This window comes from Seriola dumerili, unplaced genomic scaffold, assembly GCF_002260705.1.
Source record: "Seriola dumerili isolate Sdu_G_001 unplaced genomic scaffold, Sdu_1.0 BDQW01000267.1, whole genome shotgun sequence".
NCBI classification, from domain to species: Eukaryota; Metazoa; Chordata; class Actinopteri; order Carangiformes; family Carangidae; genus Seriola; species Seriola dumerili.
Genome location: NW_019174522.1, coordinates 170,225 through 195,950, shown reverse-complemented (window position 1 = coordinate 195,950; position 25,726 = coordinate 170,225). Strand labels below are relative to the sequence as shown.

The 25,726-nt window shown below is 41.7% G+C and overlaps 1 protein-coding gene across 3 annotated transcripts in view; it reads left to right on the top strand.

The window, feature by feature from the left end:
• Positions 1-16,514, top strand: part of LOC111230445 (glutamate receptor 2-like) — an 82,175-nt gene extending 65,661 nt beyond the window's left edge. For 2 of the 3 annotated variants that reach the window (XM_022757187.1, XM_022757186.1), the window contains exon 19: positions 15,831-16,514. In XM_022757187.1, the coding sequence (XP_022612908.1) occupies positions 15,831-15,965 (135 nt within the window). In that variant the 3' untranslated portion in view covers positions 15,966-16,514. Of the gene's footprint in view, positions 1-6,642; positions 6,819-15,830 lie in introns of all 3 variants that reach the window. The other variant, XM_022757183.1, reaches the window with a different exon arrangement.
• Positions 16,515-25,726: the final 9,212 nt, after the last annotated feature.

Here is a 25,726-nt window from a genome sequence, read left to right as displayed (position 1 = left end):
ATAAGACTAGGTGGAAGAGTCAGTCTCTTGCGAACTTTCATATGGGAAAAGGGGGTTCAGGTCTTGGTTGGTATATTTATTATAGGCTGACTTAGTTAACTACTACTGACCCCATATAAGAAATATTTGGGGGGGGGCGATCATTTTTCAAAGGTTTTTATACAGATGAAAAAAAGAACTTAGAAAAATGGTCCTGGAAAAAAAAATGTCACTGTCCTTGCAGGGCATCGCTTTTACAGATGAAAAAAACTTTTGTAAGGAAAAAAATCCTCACAAAAAAAAAAAAATTCACTTGCCTTTCAGGGCTTCCGTAGTGGACCAAAATGAATTTGAAACATTAAAATTAGTACTGTTGTTTTATTTAATGTGTTCCTCTGTACTGAAAAGACTTTTGTAAAATCTAATTTGATGCAGACAAAAAATAGGCGTGTGTCATCTTTGACGTTTATTCTTTTTACCTTTACCTGTCTCTGCTGTCATTTCCTCATGTTCTCAGAACTAATGTAATGATCCAGACTAAGAACACTGTAATCATGGAGCAAAGACAATGCCAGTACACTCTATCCCTTTTTGACAGAACATCATTCAGAGTAACAAACTGTGGTCATTCAGTGTAACAGACATATTTATACGCTGTCCTGTATTTACTACAGTGTATAAAATAAATATGTGATCAAACTTCATTTAATTATATTTTATTTCACTTCCTTACAAAAATGGATAAAACCTGCTGGTTGGAAGGATAAAGGCAAAATGTAATATAATATATAATGTGTTATCTAATTATTTGTTGCTCTCGATGAGCCTCCTAAGATTTTTTTATTACACTGAATGACATTTTTGTGGTGTCTTCTGTAGATTGTTGTTAAAACAAATGATAACTTTTATTTTTTGCTGTGAAATATTTAAATGAAAAGCGATACATTCTAATGCAGAGAAAAAAAAGACTAAATTTGAGTGAGGCCTCCATTAAATTTAGTTTTACTTTTCAATATATGATAAGGTAATTTCTTCTCCTGTCTGTTGGTCAACCTTGTAGTTGAGATTCTTTTGTACAGAAAGTTACAGCTGTGATGATCCAAGCTGAACTGACTTAGACTGACTGTCCCAGCTGCACCCTGATTGTACTGGTCCCTCATGGTCCAGGACTGGATCAGATCCTGGGACTTAATCGTCTATTAGGGTTCTGATGCTGCTGGGTGCAGACAAGCGTGTGTTCAACCATATATACATGTTTTTTCACTTATTAAGTGACTGTTCACCAGCAGTGTTAGTTATGTGTTTTTATTTTGAGTTTTATTATTATTGTTTATTATTCTGCTGGTTGAGTGGACTGAACTATAAATGGTGCAAAGGCTACATTGTTAACACTGTCCAGAAAAACAGACCGTGTCAGCCATAAGACCGAGTGGAGATGCTTTGTGGAGCTGTGGGTTCTGGGTCCAGCCAGCTGGCATGGTGTCTGTGATGTGCTGGAGAACCAGCACTTCATGAGAGGGGGGCCACAGGGCGGGGGTCATTTAGACGCTGCAGGCGCTTTAGGTTCAGGGACGATGGTGGCTGTGTTGAAGCAGGTGGAAACGCTTTCCTGTGACATATATAATGACATCAGTCAGATGGTGGATGTTACTCATCTTCACTGTCAGCACGACTCTTACTGACAGAGGCAGGTCCTGTGGAGGTGGAGGAGACTCCACAGCTGACTCCCTGTTGAGGAGGTGATGTTCTGGATCCGCCACATGTCCTTGCTGCTGCTGGTGTTGAGATCTCTCTCCGGTCGGCGTTGATGTCTCTGTTCTCAGTCTTGCTCTGGGGGTGGTGTGTGTGTGTCCCTGTCACTTTCAGCAGCTTCTTGGCTCTGCATTGAGCCCTCACCTCTCCACTCATCCAGCTGCTCTGGTTGGGCAATGATTTCTCTGTGTTTGTGATCACCACAGCATCAACACATGTACTGATGTATGATGTCACTGATGAAGTATGTTCCTCACAACCCATGTGGTTCTCCTGGGTAGCAGTGTCTGTGAACACGTGCCCAGGGCTTATATAGGGATTTGTGAGGAGGCAGAACCTTTGATTGGGAGATGGGGAACATGTTGGTGGGGCTGTATGTTTGTGTCTCTAATTGAAACCATTAGAAACCACAAGGGAGGGACGAGAATAGGTCTGGTTCACCAAGGAAACACAGCTTAGTAAATACTGTAGATGTTAGATAACTCTCAGATGAACTTCTGAAAACATATTGCGGAGCAATACGTTCTGACTGAAGGTCAGATGGTGATATTCACACCGTTACAGACTGTACAGACAACTACTGCATCTGACGATGTCTGATAACTGATAACAGTGAAACTCGTTAGCATTGGTTTGATGTAGAATCACCTCAAATACCTAGAGAATTACTCATCAGGACCCATGTGCATAATTTCTGTTGCTAGTGGTCTCAGGGTGCTGGACTTTGGGTGTAGCCCTCAGTTCACTGTGAGGAGTTTTCATGTCCTAACATCAGCGGTCTGTTTCCTCCTGGAGCCAGTTTACTGTTCCAGCTGGGTATCTGCTGACTGCTGGGGCTTCATGTTGATGGCTTTGGTCTTATTCCACCATTGAGCTGGCTCCTCAGCACCTGTCTTACCCTCTGGAGGTATTTGGCTGTGGCTGACCTCCTTCTTTCTTCATTATGGCTCCTGTCGGCCTGTGGGACACCCAGGTACTTGTAGCTATCCTGTATCTTGGCTCTCCTTTCTTCTGGTAACTCCGCCCCTTCACAACGAGGCTCGGGCGAGATCCAAAATGTAATATCTCAATGTACAATATTTTTGAATAATATTGAAGTAATAATATTGAATTTGACTTCTGGATTGGATTCCATGAGTGCTGATATAGAGCACAACAGCACTGGGACTTTTAACTACATGTATGACTTTAGAGGTGTTCTACTAACACTGCGCAGGTCAGGACAGTGTTTATGTGTTGGTTAGCAACAGTCCAGTATCAGTCCAGTTGTGGAACTATTTGTGTTGGCACAGCTGTGATTGTCTTCAGTACTCAGCCTGCGGACTCGTACCTGTGACCGAATCACAGCCATGCTGATATTCAGTACAACATCACGACCTCGAATGTGATATTGATTAATCAGTCTCATCACAGCAAAGACAGAGAAGCTCATCAGTGGGAGCAGGTTGACTGGACACTGAATGGAGGACTAGTTTAAATTGCCCCTGAGCCTAAAACAGGCCTGACCAGACTCCATCTGACAGGAGCTCTGGATGAGGAGAGGATATTCACCATATTGTTGTCTCCCACAGTGTCCCTCATCCATACAACGTATGAGGGCAAGCCATCCTGCAGTTGATGCTAATGGTGAAAAAACAATGTCAAACAAGACATGTGGTGGTATGCTGTCAACAAATTTCTGTCAGAAACAAAACTATATTTTTTTAATGAGGTAGTGGGATGAGGAGCTCCCTGGCATCCTGCCAGCACTTTCTCTGACGGAGGAAAACGCCACAAGGATGCACGTCCTCTGCTATGATGCCTGAGAGGAGCTTCCATGTCGTGGAGAGGCAGTTTATCGGCCGGTAGTTGGAAGGTGCTGTACCCTCGTGGGGATCCTGGAGTCGCCTCTGACTGTGTTTTGTCTGGGCACAGTTTTTATCCTTAGCCCAGTGGCTGCAGCTGAGGTGGGGTGACACTGCTCTCCTCAGATCTCCATGCTGCTCAGTACTGTCCCCTCTGTTGGAGCCTCTCAGTCTCCAGCTTTGTAGGAGCTTCCTTCTTCTGATGTCAGAGCTGTGCTAGCTTCTGCTGCTGCTTGGTCATTGTGGATGTTGGCCTTCTGCTCATCCATAGTTCCCACATGTGTTTCAGGCCTGTGTAGTACTGGGCTGACTGGGATTTGAACCCTGATCTGTTGTACGAACCAACTGCTATGACAATGCCCCCATCCACATGTTACAGGGATAACTGATGGTCAGATGAGGATGGGGATGATGTCCATCATATGCTATGACTTTCACAGTCACCAGATCTCAGTCCAGGTGAACTATGGGAGATGTTTGAGCTATGTGTTAGACAGCGCTCTCCACCACCATCATCATATGTTTATGAAGAATGGTTCATCCTCCAGGAGAGTTCAGAAACCTGGAGCAGTGAAGCTGTTCTGACCCAACACCTGACTGAGACACTTGATGTTGGTTTACCGAAAATACACACTGAAAATCAAAGTATTTTTAGTTTTTTTAATTTTAAATCACAGGCTGATCCAACATGCAAGAATTTCATCACAGCAACTCATCATGTGACTCAGTAGTGTGTATGGCCCTGTGTGCCTGTATTCACTCCTGACAACGTCTGGGCATGCTGCTGATGAGTCAGTGGATGGTGTCCTGAAGGATCTCCTCCCAGACCTGGATCAGGGCATCAATGAGCTCCTGGACAGTCTGTGGCGGTACTTGGCGCCGTACGATGGAGTTTCTGACAGTTTGGTCAGAAAAATGCAAACCAGCATCCTGCTGGAGGTCATGTTGTAGAGCTCTGGCAGTGCTCCTCCTGTTCCTCCTCACACAAAGGAGCAGGTACCGGTCCTGCTGCTGGGTTGATGCCCTTCTTCGGCCCTGTCCAGCTCTCCTATTGTAACGGCCGGTCTCCCTGGTATCTCCTCCATGCTATTGAGACTGTGCTGGGAGACACAGCAAACCTTCTTGCGACCTCAGGTATGGATGTGCCATCCTGGAGGAACTGGACTACCTGTGCAACCTGACTGGGCTGCAGGTACCGCCTCATGCTACCAGTAGTGACAAGGACACTAGCAAAACACAGAACTAGAGAAGAAGGAGGGAAGGATCATGAGAGAGCCACTGTCTGTGGACACCACATGTAGAACCATTCCCTTTTTGAGGGTTGTCTTGCTTTTGCCTCTCCATTGCACATTGATATATTGATAGATTGATATCCCTGGTTTAACTGACTTGGTGTTCTACTGTGATGATTAAGTGTTCCCTTTATTTTTTTGAGCAGTGTATATACATATGTATGAATGGAAAAGTTCCATTCATTTTTATGGGACAGTGATGGACAGTGGTTGTCAGCAGGCAGGAGAACCAGACAAAAACAGGTAAGTGAGGCTGAAAAGCCACAGACAGGAAGACTCAGAGACTGGCACAGAATTCAAAGGAAAAACTCTTTACCTACTGAAAGGTTCAGTACACAGGAGGACAGTCAGTGATACAAGCACAGGGGTAATAGACAAAGGCGAGGTCAGAAAAACTTGCTAGGATCATTAAACCAGGATCATGAAACTCGAAGAAATTATGCCAGACTGCTGGACAGGTGAAATAACAAGAAGGTTGAATGACTGAAAGAACTGTGACGGGCTTTACTGTTTCCATGGTTGTAATTCATTTCATCAGCATCTAATTGAAACACCCACACATCTGGGCTTCCATAGGAAAAACCATAGAAAATCAGTTCATTGTCAGTCTTTATTTAATGTTTTATGAACCTGTGTGTACCTTTTACAGAACATCACATTTTCCTTAATAGTCCTCTGAAAGAAAGATGATTCTGAGTTTCGTATGACTTCAAAATGATGTCAGTTATTTCAGGTTCAATGAAGGTCAATGACCTTCTCAGAAATGTTACAGCTGCTTGCAGAGGTACAACAGGAATATAACCTGGGATTATCATCAAACTCAGTAGACTCAGAGTGAAGTAAAAAGAGTTTGTGCACAGTGTGAGCTGCAGATCGGGGGGAGCTGGCACCGATGCGATGGTAGAGACTGCAGACTCAATCTGTAGAAATACAATTCAACATCTTTTAAGGACACTGACAAAAGACACACAAAAACATTTCGCTCAGCTGATATTGGTCATTTATCACAGTCAAGTCCACTAACTAAATGTGTACTGTGCCATGACCCATCTGCTGTCCTTGTGTCTTTGTGTCCTAGTGTTGGATATCTCAAATTGAGTCGATTGAATTATTTACTGCCCTGGAATCACATTTTTTGTGGTTGAGGATATTGGGTGTCCCAGTGGTACTGGGAGCTTTGTTGTTGGGGGCAGGAGCCACTGGCTTGGTCTCCCATGGCAAATTGGTTCAGACTAGAATCAGTTTAAACACTTTAAGGAATAGGCCTCCTTGAAATACATCAACCTAACCCAGAATATCCGGACTGGAAAATCCTCCTGAGCCATGCCTGGGTGCAGAGTTCACTTTTGAGGTCAGGTTTGTCATTGGGGTCCAATCAGGTTCATCTCAAAAGAAGTCACATGTGGGCCATCACCTGCGAAGACAAACACAGGTCTGGTGCGCTGCCAATGGCCTGGCAGGCAGAGGTGCTGAACAGCTGTCTCCGGGGATGTGGAATTTAAGAAGCAAGAACTTTTTAGTAACATTTAGAAAACACAAAAGTTTTCATCCTTTGTCTTAGCTTGTAAAGCCTCTCTGTGTAATTGTCATATTTTTATTCTCTCTGTCTCTGTCTCTCTCTCTCTCTCTCTCTCTCTCTCTGTCTCTCTCTGTCACCGGTTCTCACACTGTTGTTGTCACTTGAATCAGTAAGAGTCACACAGCTGAAGAGTTCATCATTGTTACATAAACACAACCATTATAGTAGTAACAATGACTTTATTTTTGTTATAAAGGTGGCAGCCAACACCTTGTCGTCCCCCCAGCACACAGGAAACTACACACACACTCTGTCTTCTCCTCAACATGCCCCCAACTTCAACCTGCTGTCCCCCAGCCACCAGCCAAACTACGCCACCTATAAAGAGGGCTACAACGTTTACGGCATTGAGAGCGTCAAGATCTAACACGGGTAGGAGAGTGATGATTGATGGCTACGACTTCCCTCACCTCACAGTCATAAATGATGTTGAGACAATTCACTTTTAATTGGTATTAAATACCATCAAACAATAACTGCATTCACATTATGGTGGTGCTCAGCAGCTTCAGTGGCAAACTGAATTTTCACTGATCAAAACGTTCACTCACCTCATGCTTCCTCTTTAACTCTTTACCTGTTGACTTAATGTGACTCACTGGTCACTGTCAATCAAATGTCACCATCAATGAAACGTCTCAAATAAACATCAGCGTCAATCAAACGTCACCGTCAATCAAAGATAATAATAATATTAATAATAATGATAATAATATTATTATTATATTTATATAGCACCGTTAAAAACAGTTAGTTACAAAGTTACAAAGTGCTTTACAATAAATAAAAGAAATGCAAATAATAATAAAATAATAAAAATCCAGACTAAAACTATAAAAACAACAGTCAATAAAAGGCCATGCGATAAAAGTGAGTCCTAAGAAAAGATTTAAAAGAAGATACAGAGTTTACCTGCCTGACATCTGCAGGCAGGGAGTTGCAAATCCATGGAGCCTGAACAGCAAAGGCTCAGTCACCATTGGTAACAAGTGGTGATTTTGGAACAGTGAGCAGGGCCCTGCTGGATGATCTCAGGCAGCGGTCAGGCTCATGGGGAGTAAGCAGGTCATAGATATAGGGAGGAGCCAGACCATTCAAGGCTTTAAAAACAAGCAGTAAAATCTTAAAATCAATTCTAGAACTCACAGGTAACCAATGAAGGGCAGCCAGCATTGGTGTGAATTGGTCACTTCTCTTACTGCGAGTTAAAAGCCTGGCAGCAGCCTTCTGAATAAACTGCAGTCTTTGGATATTTCGTCTGCTGATACATGAATAAAATGCGTTACAATAGTTCAATCTTGATAAGATAAAAGCATGTACGATCTTTTCAAAATCAGCAGACGAAAGGAATGACCTGATTTTAGCTAGGCGCCTCAGCTCCATATTTTGATATCTGCGAGGCAGGACAAGTTGCAGGGTGCCTCCCTGGAACCAGGCTTTATCAAGATGTACAACTGTGTGTCATCTGCATAGCACTGAAAATTAACATTGTATCTATGCATGATTTTTCCCAGGGGTAGCATGTAAATGGTAAACAAGAGGGGGCCCAAAATGAACCCCTGGGTGACCCCACAAAACTGAGGTCAAGGAGAATTAAAATTGAGGACAGGCAATTGTAGGCTGCAAGCAGTAAAGTCATTGGTGACCCAGACCAGAGCAGTCTCAGTGGAGGGAGCAGAAACCTGACTGAAATTTCTCAAAGTTTTCATTATTACTCATGAAAGAAAGTAGGAATGCAGTCTGAAGGGCGGGTAGATGATTTTGAAGGTTTAATGGAGCATTCCAGGGTTAACAGAGAGATTAAGCTAAAGTGCGTTAGTGAGGAAGGCGGGCAGGAAGGTGGGCAGAGTCAGGGGAGAAGAGTGGAACGTGGAACAGCATTGTCTTGTGATCAGAGAAAGCAAAATTGATCAAATTCACATCATCCACACAGAACCCAGGAGAGTACAAGGTCAAGTGTGTGCCCTTTGTCATGGCTTGGCTTTTTTACAAACTGGATGAAACTAAAAGAATCTAGAAGTTTAATAAAATCTGAAATAAACGAAGAGGAACAGGTGCAACAAACGTGGCTATTAAAATCACCAAGGATAAGTACTCTGTCATATTGTGACATGATGACTGATAAAAGATCTGAAAATCAGGCCATTTATTCTTTAGAATAAAACTAAGATTCTCGAAAGTGGAGATGCAGCCAAGCAAGACTAGAGAACAGCTAAAAACATTTCTGCATATCACTGCAAGTCCTCCCCTTGATAAAAGACTTATTAGCAAGTGATCTTACATTAAGTAAACAGAACTGTGCTTTTTCAGTGGAGGGGCTAGACAAAGTGGTTTCAAGAGAGATGAGATTGTTTCTGTGTGGAATGTGATAAGAGTTTTGTGCTCTGCTTGGCCAGCTCCAGCAGGACCTGCACTGTTAGGGATAGGGCTATGAAATATAGAGTCAAGATGCGGGGCAGGGTCTTGCTGAGTAAACCACCAATTGTGGCTAAAAAATTACGAGTCAGTTTTTTCTGTTCCCTTCCTATTAGGATGCAACCCAACATGTTTAAAAAGGTCCCATTTGGTCCAAAAAGAATCAAAGTGATCAATAAAACACAGTCGAGTGGCAGTAGTAAAATTTTTCATCCACAGGTGCAGGCTAAAAACATGGCTAAAACATTAAAACATCAAACAACATAAAAATAGTCAGTAAATACCCCAGTCCTGATTTCTTTAAGCATTTACGTCTATCAAAGAGTCTGTAAAACCTGGTCGCTAACAAGTGTCTAAATGAGACTACAGAGGTTGTCAGGGACGTTAAACGTCATCACATTGAACATGAAAACTGAGCTACTCACTAGTCCACCTTCACAGCCTCATTGTGTTTATACAAACTGTCACTAACTGTGTTAAAGGAAAGGCCTTTGTAGAAGAGGTCAGAGCTAAATCAAACTACAAGTTGAAGTTTTTGGTGGTGATGGTGAAGTCACGTGACCGTGGTGTAGTTGGTTTATAGCCCGACATTCTCAAATTCCTTTGGCTCTTAGCGGAGGGAACCAGGGTGATGATAAGTTCCGAGTTGGCCTACAAACATACATCATCCCTGCTCCAATTTGTTGGGCAAACATTTTATGGAACATTCACATCAAATGAAAACATGTAATAGTATTTAATGATATAACCTGTTTTGAAATGAAACCCACAAATGAACCTGTCACACCAGGATACGGATCAATCTGATTAATTAATATTCCTCTACATTGACTCCTTGCTAATTAACATCACAACAATAAGACAAATGTTGCCACTGAGGTCAGCTTGCTGAGCAATATGATGATGTACTGTGTATTCAGTACATGATGTGAATGCAGAAATTGTCCTGGATAAACAGTGGTACCATGGAGACCATCAGAGTCTAGATTAACACTGAATATCTGGTCTAAACTGTATATGGCTGTGATATTCCTTTCCTCTGTTCACTCATTACCCAACAGCTTGCTCACTTCCTGCATCCCTATCCTCTTAGCACTCCTCCTACCCTCTCTGCACTCCTCTGTCCTCCTCTCCTTCCTTCATTCCCCTAATCCCCTCCCCCCTCCTCTTCTTCTCACCGTCCACCTTTCTCTTTTTACTTTTTTCATCCCTGGTCCTCCGTACGTTCCCTGTTTCTCCTATTCCTTTCTTACTTTCTAGCCAATCATCCTCTTTGATGGACCGACTCATTGGCCAATCACTCCCATCTATCTTAATGCCAGCTTTTCTGTAGGCAGCCCCATGACTTCATTTAAAAGATGGAGTGGTTTGGACTGGTAGCATCATCAAACACTGGACACCTTGGTGAGTGCACCACCACTGCATTACAGTGGTGAATATCACTGCTGCATTTCAGTTGACTTACTTGGTACAATGCATACAGTATGAGATATCACAGCCTGAGTGAAGACACCTCAAAGGCAGATGACCTGTGCTGACCTACTGTATGTCTGCACATTTGTATTTCAGGCACCATAGTCATTGCTCAGTTCTTATGTTGTTCTCCTTGCTATGAACACCAAACCCAACAGAGTTAGCTCAGTGTTTTGTTAAGACTGGACCTGGCTCAGGATCAACTGAAATGTTGCAGTTCTTTTGTAGCAACAATGGCCTCATTTGGTTAGTTGGCTACTCACGGAGGACAGATTTTCAGGAACAATTGTTCCAAATACTAGAATAATTTCTTAATCTCTGATTGGCTAGTTTACTTTTACACATACAGAACTACCCTGAAGAAGTGATAAAACTAAGGAGGCCAGAGTGTGATTTTTCTTTGCAACAAAAGCATGTCTTGCTCTCCACTCAGAGAGCATTGGCTGAGCCAGAGCTATGAACTGTGTCTGTGTCTTTGACACATATATTTTCTGTTTTCTTTTTCTCTGTATTACGGGGTAGCTGAGGAACTGACATTGGAACAGACATCAACAACTACTTACCAGTGTCAGGGGGCCTGGTTATGGCCAGTATTTCCATGTAGATAGAGCTGGAAGAGTAGGTTTGGTCAAGCTGCCGGAGGTGCTCCTAGAATCTATTGACTGCCTTAACACAGTCTCCTAATCATAATTCCCTCTTTCTGCACACCAGTGTATATTTGCCTCAGGTCCTAGTTTGAGTGTGTTAAAAGTTTTTGAAGTAACCACAGTAACCAGTAACCAGTATTTGAAAAGCTCATCACCTTTCCAGTGTATAGAACATAGCAGATTAAATAAACCAAATATAAGTAATAAGTAATCAGGAGTAGTGCTACTTCCCCACTTCTCTGCTACAGGTCAGTCAGCTCACAGTGAAGCTGGACTGAAGGACATGCACAGAAATGTAGAAAGAACAGTTGCAATGCCTCAGTTATAGTTTCATTTATGTGTCAGCAACTCTGTGGTTGAGCAAGAGAGCAGTAATGAGTGGTTGCCTCTTCAGAGCTGAGCAAAGGTTGTTAAAGCTGTAACTTTGACCCATGTTGCACCTGCGAGTGTTTCTCCTGGAAGAGTGCAGGTTACACCTGTTGGTGTTAGCTCACATGTTGGATTGTTTCAGTAGTTGATCTGTTTACCTCCAGGGAGGATTCCCACCACCCCTTTTTCTTTTCCATCACACACAACACATTCCTTTATGGGACAGGATGTTAGTGCTTGAGGCCCTTTGTTGTGTCTTTCATAGAAGACTGCACTGCACCCAGTTCTATTGCCCACAAAAAGACAGAAGACATAACTAGGTTACTGTATTTGTAGTGTGCCTTTTAAGTTCCTAAGCTTTTGCCCACCTTCTTTTGCACCTGATGAGCAGGGAAGATTGCACGCCTTGTGTGCTGTGAGAGTGAGACCGCCATCAGTGTGTGGGTTTGTGCGCCCACATATTCATCTTTGTAGCCAGTGCAGCAAGAGGCAAAGACCTGTCAAAGCAGTGGCTTTCCCTTGGCTTGTAACAGCAGAAGTTTACCATTACCTCACTGTGTGACAGCACACCCAGCCTGGGGCAAGAGCAGCAACATGGGAGCTAAAAACCATATGAGTGATATTTGCCAGTTGGTTCTGCTTTGCCTCTTGCCCTACAATGCACCCACGTTGGAGATTTACCTCCAGATGGAGTATATACAGTAAGTTCCATATGTGTTGTACCGAGTGAATCAACTGAAAGGGAATGAAGAGATGAATGTATCTGTTTCCTGAAGGAGAGGAATGAGGTACACCAGCACACTGCCCCCTGACACAGTTGGGTTTGGTGAAGAGTGGATAAAACAATGAGAAGTGAAATTCAGAGGAGGCTAATAAGCCTTTCCTCATATACACTCAGTGAGCACTTTATTAGGAACAGCACACTAACTATGGGTAGCTCCTCAGTTCTTCATGTCATGGATCCACCAGATGTTGAAACTTTCCTCTAAGACTCTGCTCCATGTTGACGTGACTGCATCACATTCATGCTGCCAATCTGCCGTTCTACCACATCCCAAAGGTGGTCTACTGGATTCAGGTCTGGAGACTGGGGGGGGTGTGGGGGTCACTAAACTCCCTGTCATGTTGGTGAAACCAGTTTGAGACATGGAGCATTATCCTGCTGGAACTCGTCATTAGAAGAAGGGGTCTTCAACTGTCCAGTGTTGGTGAGTCTGTGTCCACTGCAGCCTCAGGTTTCTGGTCTTGGTGACAGGAAGTGGAACCTGACTTGGTCTTCTGCTGTTGTAGGCTGGACGTGTTGTTCACTCTGAAGCCTCTCTGCTCAGCACAGTTGTACAGAGTAGTTATCTGAGTGACCGTAGCCTTTCTGTCAGCTCCAGCCGGTCTGTCCATTCTCCTCTGACCTCTGACCTCTCTCATCAACACAGAGCAGCTGCTCACTGGTTGTTTTTGTTGCTCCATTCTGAGTAAAAACTCTAGAGACTGCTGAGTATGAAATTCCAGGAGATCAGCAGTTTGACAAACACTCCGACCAGCGTCTGACACCAACAATCATGTCACAGAGTCACTGAGTCACATTTGTCCTCATTAACTGAAGCTCCTCACCTGGATCTGCTGCCATGTGATTGGTTAATTGGAATACTGAGGGTGTACAGGTGTTCCTAATAAAGTGCTCAGTGAGTGTCTGTCATAACATGTCTTTAGTTAGGCCACACAGAGACATGATATCCTGCACTATGTGTATTATACCTTCTCTCCTTCAGTGAACAGAAGTTATTGTCATCACATTTTGTTTTGATGATGCTGTAGCAGCATCAGTCTCCATAGAAACAGATTCCGAACAAGGAGATGGGAGGAGCCTCCTGCCTCCAAGCCAGAGTTCATACTCCATACTGACACATACAAACACAAGCAAATAATCCTCCATTCATTCATTACATAATGCTACAGCGTGTCATGCTGCATTCAGTGGCTTCAGGAAGTTTTGTCATGGATTTTAAAGAAATTATTCACATTTCTGTCTCTCTTTCTCTTTCTCTCTCTCACTTCCTCCTTCTCTCCATCATATACATACACATATTTATATTTATACATGTTCAACGTTATATTGTATAAACAGTATGAGCTAATGTGAATTTTATGGGAAAACAATGTTAATGGATAAAATAACCAGACAGGATTATTAATGATTATGAATTAAATAGTTAAAAATCTACTTTAGTAGTATTTAGTATTTCTGTTGCAGGTACTATAGTACATTGATGTAATATTAAGCAGCTCTGTTCATTGATAAGCAACATTCCCCACACTGACTTTTGACCGCTGACTAATACCCCTTTCAGACAGCAGACAACTCTCCCTTTATCTCTCCTCGTCAGTTAAATGACGTTTAAACATCTGTATCACTGAATTATTTTCGGGCCCTGGTAGCAACAACACTTGACCACAGCTGGGCAGCCTCTGACCCCCGTCCAGCCCTGGTCAGGAGGAGGGTCACGGAGGAAGGTCAGCTGATAGATAGAACCCCATCGCAGGTTTGACCTGCGTCTTTGTGTCGGTCTGAATGGGGCAAAAGTGTCACAGCAAAGATCTCACTGTAAAGGTTTATGTAAATGAGGTTGTTCGGTCTTGATGAGACTTGAGTACAGGATCAAACCTCCACACTGTCAGACATGTGACAAGAGTCTAAACCACACAGGTCAGAGTGAAGAGGTCAGGTGGCCACAATACAGTAATAAATAAGGAACACTTTGAATTTGAGCTGTGGAGGAGACAGTGCACAGATGTTTTAGGTTTATAAGGGAAATGTAAAGCTTGTGTGATTAACTGTTACATCACAGTTTTATACAATGACTCATTTGTTTTCACATGACGTCAACAATGTGTTAAAGGAACAGTTCAACAGTTTAGGAAAGTATCAGCTGTTAAATAAATCTCATTTGTGTGTTTTGTACAGAGGTGGAGTCAGGATGTGGTAGTTAGACTAATGCACCTACCTAATTATTTAACGCTGCGTCCACACTGATGGGTTTTCATCTTAAAATTAAATCCATCTCTGTGCAGATGAGTGTTTTAGCTCCGTCCACACTGACACACCTGAAAACATGTCACATGACCGTTAAGGTACACTGAGCATGTGCGAGTCGGTGTAAACAGGAAGCAGATTGTCTACTCTGCAGTTGGTTTGTTAAATTAAAGACAAATGTAGCATTCAAATAGAGAATGTCACTGATCAACAGCTGCTAGCAAAGACAACAAGGTCAGTAACACTGTAATTCATTATCATGTTGTATTCACCACTGGTAGTCCAGGCTGATGAGAGCCAATCAGGAGAGACCGTGGGTGTCCACATCGTCATTTCCCAGGGTCTCAGTTTTCAAAATAAAACACAACCCCAGAGTTTTCAAAATAAAACTGGTCCAGCAGAGTTTCTGAAAATCTCTGTTTTAGAGGCTGAAAACTAGAATTGTGTGAATGCAGAAGAGTTTTAAATCTAACAGGTCTCAGTGTGGATGTCAGGAGGAAACAAACAGGAATCTAAAATAGTTATTTCATTGGCTCTGCAGCATACAGAGACACTTTCTTTTCTTTTTCTTCAAACTTAATTTTTTTTGGAGTTTTCACAAAGATATAAACAGAACAGCACATGACTACTGAAACAGACAAACACATGTACACAACCAAATCTAAAATGAAATCACAGTGGAGTCAATATTCATACAACTATTTTAATGAGGTTTAATGAGTTTTATAAGTCAGTGCTGTGTCCATTTGTTCCAGATCTTTTAAAACATATTCTCGCTGACTCTCAATTTTTCCATGATGAACATGTCTCTTCCTGACTTGGAGCATTTACATTAAACAGCTTTCTGACTTGCTGTGAGTAGAACCTTGGTCAGATAGAGATCTTATCTCATCACAGGACCTTTAATGTTCCCAATACGTAACATCATAGGACACATTTGGAATTTCATATCTCTGAATATTTTAAGAACTGCGTTAATATTTTACCAATATAGCCTTATCTTTGTGCTGTTGCAGCAGATGCATGAATGGTCAGACATCAGAGTCTTTTCCTTTTTTCAGGTAGTCCCGAACAAAGTTCTCAGAGCAGACGCTTGTGTATGTGAACCTATATGCAGAACCAGTGATTTCAGTTTGACTGCTACGTTGGATTAAAACATATGAAACAGTACAAAAAGCTCATTATTCCAGTCTTTACGGCACATTTACAGCCTATGATGAAAAACAGTATCATCTGTTTATCTAGCATTAGTCATTTTGAATCCAGCCTTCCTAAAACCACAAGCTGCTGTTTTTACATTTCTGCTCCACATGAGATTCATATCCGTCTCCTTGCGTCATTCTCAGACAGGAAGAAAATAACACACTATCCTCAGGGTTAGCTCTCAGTTGTAGCAGCTGTCTCTCTGCTGTGATGATTCAAATGTGGTTAACATATTTTTCCCTTGTGCAGATGAAATTCACAGATGCAATGCGCTCCAAAGCTCGTCTGTCCATCACAGGATCGACCAGTGAGAATGGCCGTGTCCCGGTGGCTTACCTCCGTCCAGGATTACCCATGAGCCTCAGCATGACTGATCTCTCCTGACCACACCTGAGTCAGTGCCTTACAGCCAGTCCAGACACATAGTTCCTTCCCCTCTGAAAGTAAACGGAAACGCTTGTCATCTTCTTCAGTGACACATCACCATCACTGAAGCCGATCAGCCCTGATTTTCAATCTGGAGTTTAGCCAATCACATCTCTCTGAGGACTCCTGATCTCACTCTGTACATCTAGCCTAGAAAGACTGGACCAATGTCGTCCGCACACCACTTGGCTGTCAGGCGTCAGCAAAGACCTGCCCACCTATGGAGTGAATCTCTTGACCATCAGCGAGTGATGGCTGCTCATTTACAAATTCATGAAACACAAGCACAGGGGACAGTTTTCTAAACCAACATGCATCATTGTTTAGTAGATTTTTTGCCATGGAGGCTCATCTTGTATAGAATATTAGGACAACAGTGATGCTGACGTTAACGCAATAACAGCATTAACCTGGGATGTGATCAGGAATCATGGGTATAAAGTGAGTGCAAGTGCTACGAACAAAAACTGACATCCTGAAAAATCACATCCATGAAATAATAGTAATTGTGATAGCAGATAATGATAATGATGTTATTATTCCTGATTGTTTTCCTTTTTCTGCCTGAAAATCCCTAATTAGTAGAGACTTTTACCAGACCCAAGAGATGGATGGACTGGCGCACGCACACACACACACACACACTCACACACACACACACACGCACACACACTATACACAGGGCTGGGCAGAAAACAAGTGTGTATGTGTATAATTTTGACATTTATGTTATTAGAAAATAATAAGGATTTCTGACTTTGGCAACACCTAGTGGTCACATCAAAAACACCAGACGAATTCACTGAGAGTCACTGGGTTAAAACAACACAGAGACTGCACAGTTTTCACTGGGATGGACTTGGATTTAGTCCCTGTCAGTATTTGTGGGTGAGAAAAGGATATTCAATCCTGGGAACCGCACTGTGACCCCTGGTGGTTCATAAGGGAAGTGTGAGGTGTAGGTCAGAGGAGGAGCTAGAAGCAGCTGTCAGTAGAAGTTAACTGTAGTGACGTTGTAAGGTTACAGCCGACCTGGCATGAGTTAAGACACGAACACAACAGGTTCCACTAGTGGATCTGTTCACTTTCAGGTCAGTTTCAGGCCCTTTTACAGGTAAGGATTCAGTTATTTTCAAATATGATCCTGACATTTGTACTTGGACACACACCCACTCTTGTGCAATCAGGTAAAGAGACAGTGTAGCTGTACATTTGCCAGGTGAGCGACCGCTCTGTGATGGATGAAATGAAGCGACCAGTGGGGATCAGTCAGAACCGACCTGAGCAGCGGCTAGGGGGGCAGAAACTGTAGTCATGGTCATGAATGGTTTCATCCCAAAAAACTACACCTGTGGCTACTGTTTACACCATGGATCTGAATGATTTGCTAAAATCATAAATAGATTTTATGTTCCGTTGATGTCACATGTCACATTGTTTTTTAGGCAAGTGTTTAATGTGCTGGACCTGCAGCAGCAGTTTGCTTCCATACTGGACACACTGGGTGTTGCTGCACTGCTCTGCATGGATACAAAATGATATCACATGCATTCACTGCTCATTCATTTTACTGAACAGGGACAACACTAATAAATCCTGTTACACTGAATGCAGCAGATGTAATGCAGAAAGTATTTCATGATGTCCAGAACATTAGAGGGATAAAGGTGCTGGACTTCTACAGAGTCAGTGAACCTGCGTATCCTGACCTTTAGTCTCTATTATCAGTCAAGCTCCAAAAACACACAGTCCTGCAGTTCTCATAATACAACAGTGTTACTTCATATGCCCCTTTGTGACTGGTAAATCCCTACATCTATCAAACTCTCTCTGTGTTCCCGGTTTGTGGCACAGGCTATTAATATAGTATTCCCGTCAAACCCATCATCTAACAGCTCACAGAAGTGTTTCTGATCCCTGTGGGGTGTTTGATGTTTGCAGGTCAGAGGAGCCTCATCTGACTTTACTCTCTGTTCAGACAGACGCCGCTCTCTTCCCTGACAGATTTTATGTTTCATGAGACCTTCGCAGTGTATTCAATCATCAGATGTCGAGGCTCTGGCACTTTTTAATTATGCCTTTTCTATCCTGGAAAAACTAAAAAACCAGCTAATGTTTCAATTTTCTCTTTTTCACAATCAGTTCAAGTCTCACAGTAGAACTGACTTTATTCAAACCAGTACGACTGTTCGTGTTCATCCCCACTGTCTCTGAAACACTTTTAAAAGAACAATATGCATGTTTTTACTATTGCTACATAGCTAACGTTAGCATTGACTGCAAACACCAATGTTAACTCTTGTTTTGTTTCTATTTCTTACTAGCTAGCTCTCTGATAGTGAGTCAAGATGATGTGGCTGCTCAGAGGACATATTATAACCTCTAGTATTATAAGGACAATGATGGCTGAAGCTCATGTCAGGTGACATCACCTCCACCTGCTCCTGTCAAGAAACCACATTCAGCAGCAGAGACAACTTACATATCGTTCCTTTAAAGGATGTATAATGAACAACCTTATCATCACATTCAAATAAAACACTAAATCAGGGCCTTAGAATCTGAGTTCACTTCAGTTAAACGTTTGTGAAAATCTCCTGGCCTCATTAAAGAACAAAAGGGTCAGCAAGTAAATAACTGACTCAGAACATGATCAGTCAGAGATCTGAGCTGTGTCCCAGTTCAGGATCTCATCCTTTGAGGCTGCATCTGAAAACCGAAGCTCGCCTTATGGCTAGACTGTCTCATTTCAAAGACTCCTTCAAATGTGTCCTTCTTTTCCTGGACCACGAAGGATCCAAGAGGTGGATCCTTTGTTGCCCAGTAATGAAAGCAAACACCACCACAGAGACTGAGGATTACACCCATAAATATAAGTATTGGTAAAAGTAAGTATTTCAGTTCAATTTACGTCAGTGACCCCTGAAATGGGACACAGCTATAGACAAATCCATCCAAGATTAAATGTTACGATTTGATGAACATATTTTTGAAACCATGAGATGAGACGACGTGACATCACTATGACATCACCAGGGTTATTTTTTTCTGACTTGACAACTCTCCTCCAGAGCCACAGGAGACATGACACCTGATTGATGGTGTGCCCCTTTAAATACAGGTTTATATAAATTACTGCCCATCTCTGTCTATAGGTCAACACACTTAACACAGCAACACACACACACACATGCACACACACACACATTCCTAATTACCTACAGTACATCAGTACTCACTGACACACATTATATCAGATACACACTTCTTTGTACGCACACATGCACACAGTGTTGTCATACGAGTTCAGAAAGCCAACCGGAAGATGTGCCAAACAGACTGAGAACCAATCAGAGCTCTCCATGCTCAGCCAATGGCAGCTGCTGATACTGAAACCTGAGCCAATAGGGAGCTCTCACTGCTGTGAGGTGGAGAAGAAACTGTGAACAAAAATATTTCTTTTAATAAAAATACTGCACTGATGATGATGATGATGAAGAGGAGGAGGAAGATGAGGATGAAGAGAACGTTTGCATGTCACTTTGAGTTTTTTCTTTCAGATGAACTTGTCAGCCTGAAGCTTTGTGCCTGGCTGCATTTTAGTGTTTAATAATGATAGTAATAATAATGATATTAACAATATTAATTGCAGTATAAATGTGGTTCTTGTTACGTATAGTGTATGCTTTTAAGAACTCAAGTCTGCTATTTTCTTTCACCAGGAAGCTGTTATTTGTGCTGCTAATTAGAAGCTAGCTGGTTAGCTGACAAGCTTCTACAACATGATAAAGACGTGACAAACGCCAGGTAATGAGAAGCTGAAAATGTCAAGGTATCTGCTTCCATTTCCTCTCATGGATTCATATCAATTTTGCAATGACCACATGTGGTAACTCTCATCAGATTTTCATGGTGTTACAATCAAGTTGAAATGATTTACCACAGAACAGCTCCCAGACACGTCAACCACTGAGAGAAATGTGAAAATGATCACTCTTCACTTTGCCTCTGGTACAATTTCATTTTCTATTAAATTCATCAATTTCGATCAAAATCTTGAGAGTTGTTTTTTAAACAGAGCAAATGAAGTCTTTGAAAAATGGACACCCCAAAAATCTGCTACTGAAGCTCCAGTCAGACTGCATTTATCTCTCTTGGGAAGTGTGAAGATTTTAATCCTGTCCAGAGTGACGTCTGCCTGTTTCTACTGTTTTATATACACATGTATCATTGGCTGGACCACAAAAGAAGGGCCAGCCCTATGATCTCGACTGACTGACTGACTGACTGACTGACTGACTGACTGATCATATTTCCTCCTCATTGAGTTGGAGTTTCTGGATCAAACAGGTTATATTAGGGGGTGTTTACAGCTGCAGTGTGAAAACTTTGCTAATTGTCTCTAGATTTGTCTCTAGAAGAGACTTTTTTCAAAAAGACTGGGTATAAACCTGGTTCAGGTCTGGACCATGTGTAGATGGTGTCCAGGGACTTAGGGCTACACCTCTTGTTATAGGCAGTCTACCGAGCCGCTCTGGTTTCCCTGCGGCTTGGGAACTGCAGGGAAGAGGAGGAACACTTCCAACACACTGAGCCTCACCTCCATTACAGAAAATAAACTATTTTCATTACATGTATTATTATTACTAAAGGAGGCAGAGGAATAATTAATCATAAGACACACCGAGAGAAGAGAGCAGGAGAGAGGGAGGGAGAGGGGGAAGTCATCAGTAACTGCTAAAGAAACTAGCAGATCTGAATAGCATGTAAAGAACAGAAACACCAGCAACAGTAAATGAGACAATACACTTAAGTTACAGGAAGTGAGTTTTTATTAACATGTAATGCAAAAACACCACTCAATTCTACAAATCAAACAGAGGGAGTTAGACATAAAGACCTGCCTCTAATAAAAGTCTGTTACGTTCTGGAGTTCAAGTGAATAAAGACCAAATTATTGTGGATCCCAGATGGAGGCTGTGTGAGAGACATTGTGACCTCTAACTTTCTCTCTGAGTGATCATTGTACAGTAAATACAGTTGAAATCACAGCTCAGTTTGTCTTTGTCTTTCATTTATGTGTTTGTTGATTTTGTCAGATGACATCATGGTTATAGAACTAGGATTTGACCAGAGGTGGTCCAGACATATACAAGGTTTAGACCTGGTCTTGTTTTCATGAAGTCTGTGCAGCACCACTAAATGTTAAATGATTAAGAACTGTATAATCTCACAATAACTGTATTGTCTTTAAATTAAAGTGCAGGTATTTGATGTATAATTAAAAACAAAGGTCGGACAAAGTTCAACCTCACTGTAACACAGGTGATCACACTTCAAATTAAAGCTAACTGGTGAAAAAGTTCTAGAAGAACCTTTGGACTCCACAGTTTTCTCTCTTCTGCCCTGGTTGTGTCTAATGGAGCATGAAGTCATGAATTTCCCCTAGGGGATAAACTAAGTATCTATCTATCTATCTATCGATCTATCTATCTATCTATCTATCTATCTAGGCTCATGGTTCATGGCTCCACATGAAGGAGCTTGATAAAGATGGAGAGGGAGCAGGAGCATCAGCAGGAGACTCAACCTGAGGTGAGCAGGTACAGGTGGAGCCAGACGACCAATCACAGAAGACACAACCAAGTCAATGTTCTGCCTAAAAGTATAAATTAGACTGGATTTGTAATTAATCACATTAGTGATGTTGAACAGGGGGCATTCAGTTTTGTTGTGTAATGCATCCAGTCAGAGTGAAATCTGACTTTAGTAGGAATAAAGCTAAACTGATAGATGCTAAAATGCTAACACCAACATAGCCCCATTGTCCAGTCCAGTACCTGTAGCAGATGCTTTCCTGTAAGCTATCTTGGAACTTCTAGTTTTTAATACTCTGAGATGATTCTCAGTGTCTTTTTTCTATGATTTGTACATGGATTTATAGAGAGTTGGACATGGCCATCTGAGATAATAGCATTCATGGTAAGTGTAGGTCACACTGAGTGGTATCAGTTAGGCGTGGGCGATATCCAACATTTTATATCTCCATAAAGTTGATCTCAAATATCAAGATATGATAATATTTTCACGGTGATGGAGGAGGAGGGGGTGATATAAATATATATTTTATGTTTTGTTTTCTTTATAATACATAGTTTTATTATTGCATTTTATGTTTCAGGTATACATGATGCTAAACTAAACAGCAGTTTATAGTTTTATTTGTCACATGCTAAGGTACAATGTACAGTAACACCCTTTTTCCATCAAAATGATCAGATATAAGCTGGTTTTTTAAATGCAGGTAAACCCCACTAATAAAAGCCGATTAACACCTTTAGTTTGTCTTTCTGTTCGGACACACACAACTGCAAAGAGTGATGTAGTCACATGCACACACAGACGCAGTGGAAAGAGAGTGAGCTGCTAGCTGCTGTGCAAAAAAAAACCATCTGTCACATCTCATCCTCAGGTTGGTGCTCCTGTAAAAGTGTCGGAGCCTCCGCGTGAAATGCTTTGATCGCTGAGTGTGTATTTTTAAAACCTGTAAGCTGCAGCTCACTCAGTGACAGGTGTGTTTACAGTGTTTGTGCTTTGAAAGATTTTACAGAAATGGGGCTAAATTGTGGTTATTTATTTGTGGTTATTTGCCACATGTATTATCCGAGCATCAACCTCCAGACTGAAACACTGAAATACCAAACACTGCAGTTCTTCTAATGACCACTAGAGTCTGGCTCTAACAGAGTCAATCCCCACAGACTGCCATGTTAAAATGTCCAACTTTACAGCAGAATTAATACAAAAATTATAATTTAATCAAATTTAATAGCTTGATAGGTTAAAATTTAAGAACTTCTCTTTTGTCTGCTAGATCATTTCCAGAGAAAATTCTGGTAAAAATAAACAGAGAAGCTGAAAACCTCACAGTCTCAATAAAGCAAAAGATCTGAAGAAAAACACACAATTCTTTGGAGATTTCACACACACACTAGTTTAAACTATCCCAAAGCTTTAGGAGACTTCCTGAAGTGTCCATCACAGTTATAAGGTTGAGGATGATTGAGCTTGGGGCCAGGGACAGGCTGGTGCAGTTTTCACTCATATCAGCTAGAGGGCGCTTTATAGCCACATGTGGCAGCTCTTATTGTCAGCACGAACAGATCTATGGAATGAGATCCACACTAATGTACAACACAACGAGCAGAGGAGAAATAAACTAACACTAACCACAAAGACGTGGGCTGGTTTGAACCAGCTGCAGAAGATCGTACTCATAAACAACAGTCTGATGTTTCTTTGTTCTGTTCTACACACAAACAGATCATCATCATCATCATCATCATCATCATCATCACTAAAATGAATCTGTCTCAGTTTGATGATCTGTTCTGACTGTCACGTTTCACCACATGATACCACAGAGCCTGCAGACTGTAGAATGTACCATGGTGCATCAAATAAAGCATGGACTGAGGCACATAACAACACTCACTATGTACTTTTAGGGATTAAAATGTAACGTTCTAAAAGTGTGTCTTTACTTCGGCTGTGCTGCTTCAGCTCTGCATGTATTTGAATACATAACACAGCTAGCTTTAAACTGCTTTGTCTAGCTAATGAAGATATTGGATAGTGTGTGACAAAGCAAAAGTGTGATGACTGTAAAAAACATCTCTGCGGGAAAGATTTCAAGGACTCACATAGAAACTGCAGCTGAAGCTGATCAGATATCAATAAAGACTTAACACTAAAATACTTATTCAAATGGGTTTTCTTGTTGTGCATAATACTACTACTACTACTAATAATAATAATAACAATAATAATAATGCCATACCATTTCTTTAACATCTGTGAGTGTGTGTGTGCAGCACAGGCTCTTATTATTGGAATGAGTTATATAGCTCAACCTTCACTACAATATACTGACAGGTTACAGTGGCTTCATTCAGACCCTGTCCCTTTATGTTGACTTTATTGTATTGTATTGCCACCGGTCTACAGTCATTAAAACATTATGACAAAGTGAAAACATGATTTTACAAATGTATTTAGAAACATGCTTCACTGTAGGGCTGCTATTACCCAGGTGATGAGCAGGACCTGGTGCCCACCAGATGGTGTTTGGAGTTCTGCTGAGTTTTTAGTTTTAGTTTTTTTTTTCCCTTTACTCAAAGTAGTTAAGTAGACTTTATTTATGAAGCATGGTTTGAAACCAGGGTTACAAGGTGCTGTAAAGCGGAAACATTAAAGAAAAATTTTTTAACAGCTTCTTAAAACTGTCAACTGAGCCAGTGTTTCTTATACCTAAGGGAGGTGGTTCCAGAGGGAGGGGGCCACAGGGGAGGGGCCACAACTGCAAAGGCACAGTCATCTTTGCTCTTACAGATCTCAGGTCAACTAGAAGGTGCTGGTAAATGGAACTCTGTGACCTCAGTCAGTGGACACATTGTTCAGAAACTGTGGGACCTGATACACACAGGTGTGTGTCTTTCTGAAATCTGTCCAATCAGCTCAGTTCACCACAGGTGGACTCCAGTCCAGGTCTAGACTCGTGATAATTAAATAAACAGGAAGCAGCTGGTCAAAGTTTGGAGCCGCAACATGTTTTCACTTTGTCATTATGGATTATTAAGTCTAGATTAATGGCTTCAAATGTCAAAATCAAACCTAAAACACAATAAAGTTTGCAAGAAGTAAAGGGTTGTGGATACTTTCTGATGCCTTATAAGGATAACCAAAACTCAATGTTTGTGGCATTTAACTTTTTGCTCTTTTGCGTGTGTGCGTGCGTGCGTGTGTGTGTTTGTTTGAGTCTTTTATTTGTTTCAACATCATAATGAGATAATCTACAGAATTTTGTCCACCTTATTCAAGACTTGTGTGCGTTTAAAACAGGTTTTGAATTTATTCCTGATTGGGAACTCGTACAGTGCTTAAATAAAACACACATCTTGTCTGAGGCTTGTACATGTTGCCCCTACAAACTGCATCCTCTCCTTTGCACTCATAACGTTGTGCAGTGTCAGTGTTCACACCTGTAGTTATGTTTTCCTGCTCCTTCCTCTGAACCCTGTCTCATCAGCATCACTGGGCTGACTCAGTTCTGAGGCTGCAGAAGAAGAACAGGAACAACACTTTTTTAGAGATGACTAATCAGACATTGTATGTTCTTACTTTGGCACATGGTAAATAAATGTATAAAAAAGTATAACTACTGGTGTGTTTTATGTTGCACAAGTGTGAATATTGCCAACCTCTACTGAGAATTGCCTCTCTACTTTTTGCAGATGATGTGGTTCTCTTGACTTCATCAGACCACGATCTATAGTATATACTGGGGTGGTTGGCAGCTGAGATGAGAGCCAGCATCTCCAAATCAGAGATCTGTTATGGAAGATGAAGGATTGCTCTATTCATGTTGGGAGTGAGTGCTGTTAAGGAGTTCAGGTATCTTGGAGTCTTGTTCACAGTGAGGGTAAGATGGAGCAGGAGATTGACTGGTGGATCAGGGCAGCGTCAGCAGTAATAGGGGGTTTTACTGGACCGTTCTGGTGAAGAGGGAGCTGAGGTGGAAGACAAAGCTACATTCTGGTCCTCACCCATGGTCCTAAGCTCTGGGTAGCGACAGAAGGAATGAGATTGTTGATACAAATGGAAATTTTAAAAACTAAAACATTTTGGAACACATAACAACAAGTCAACAAAAAAAGAAA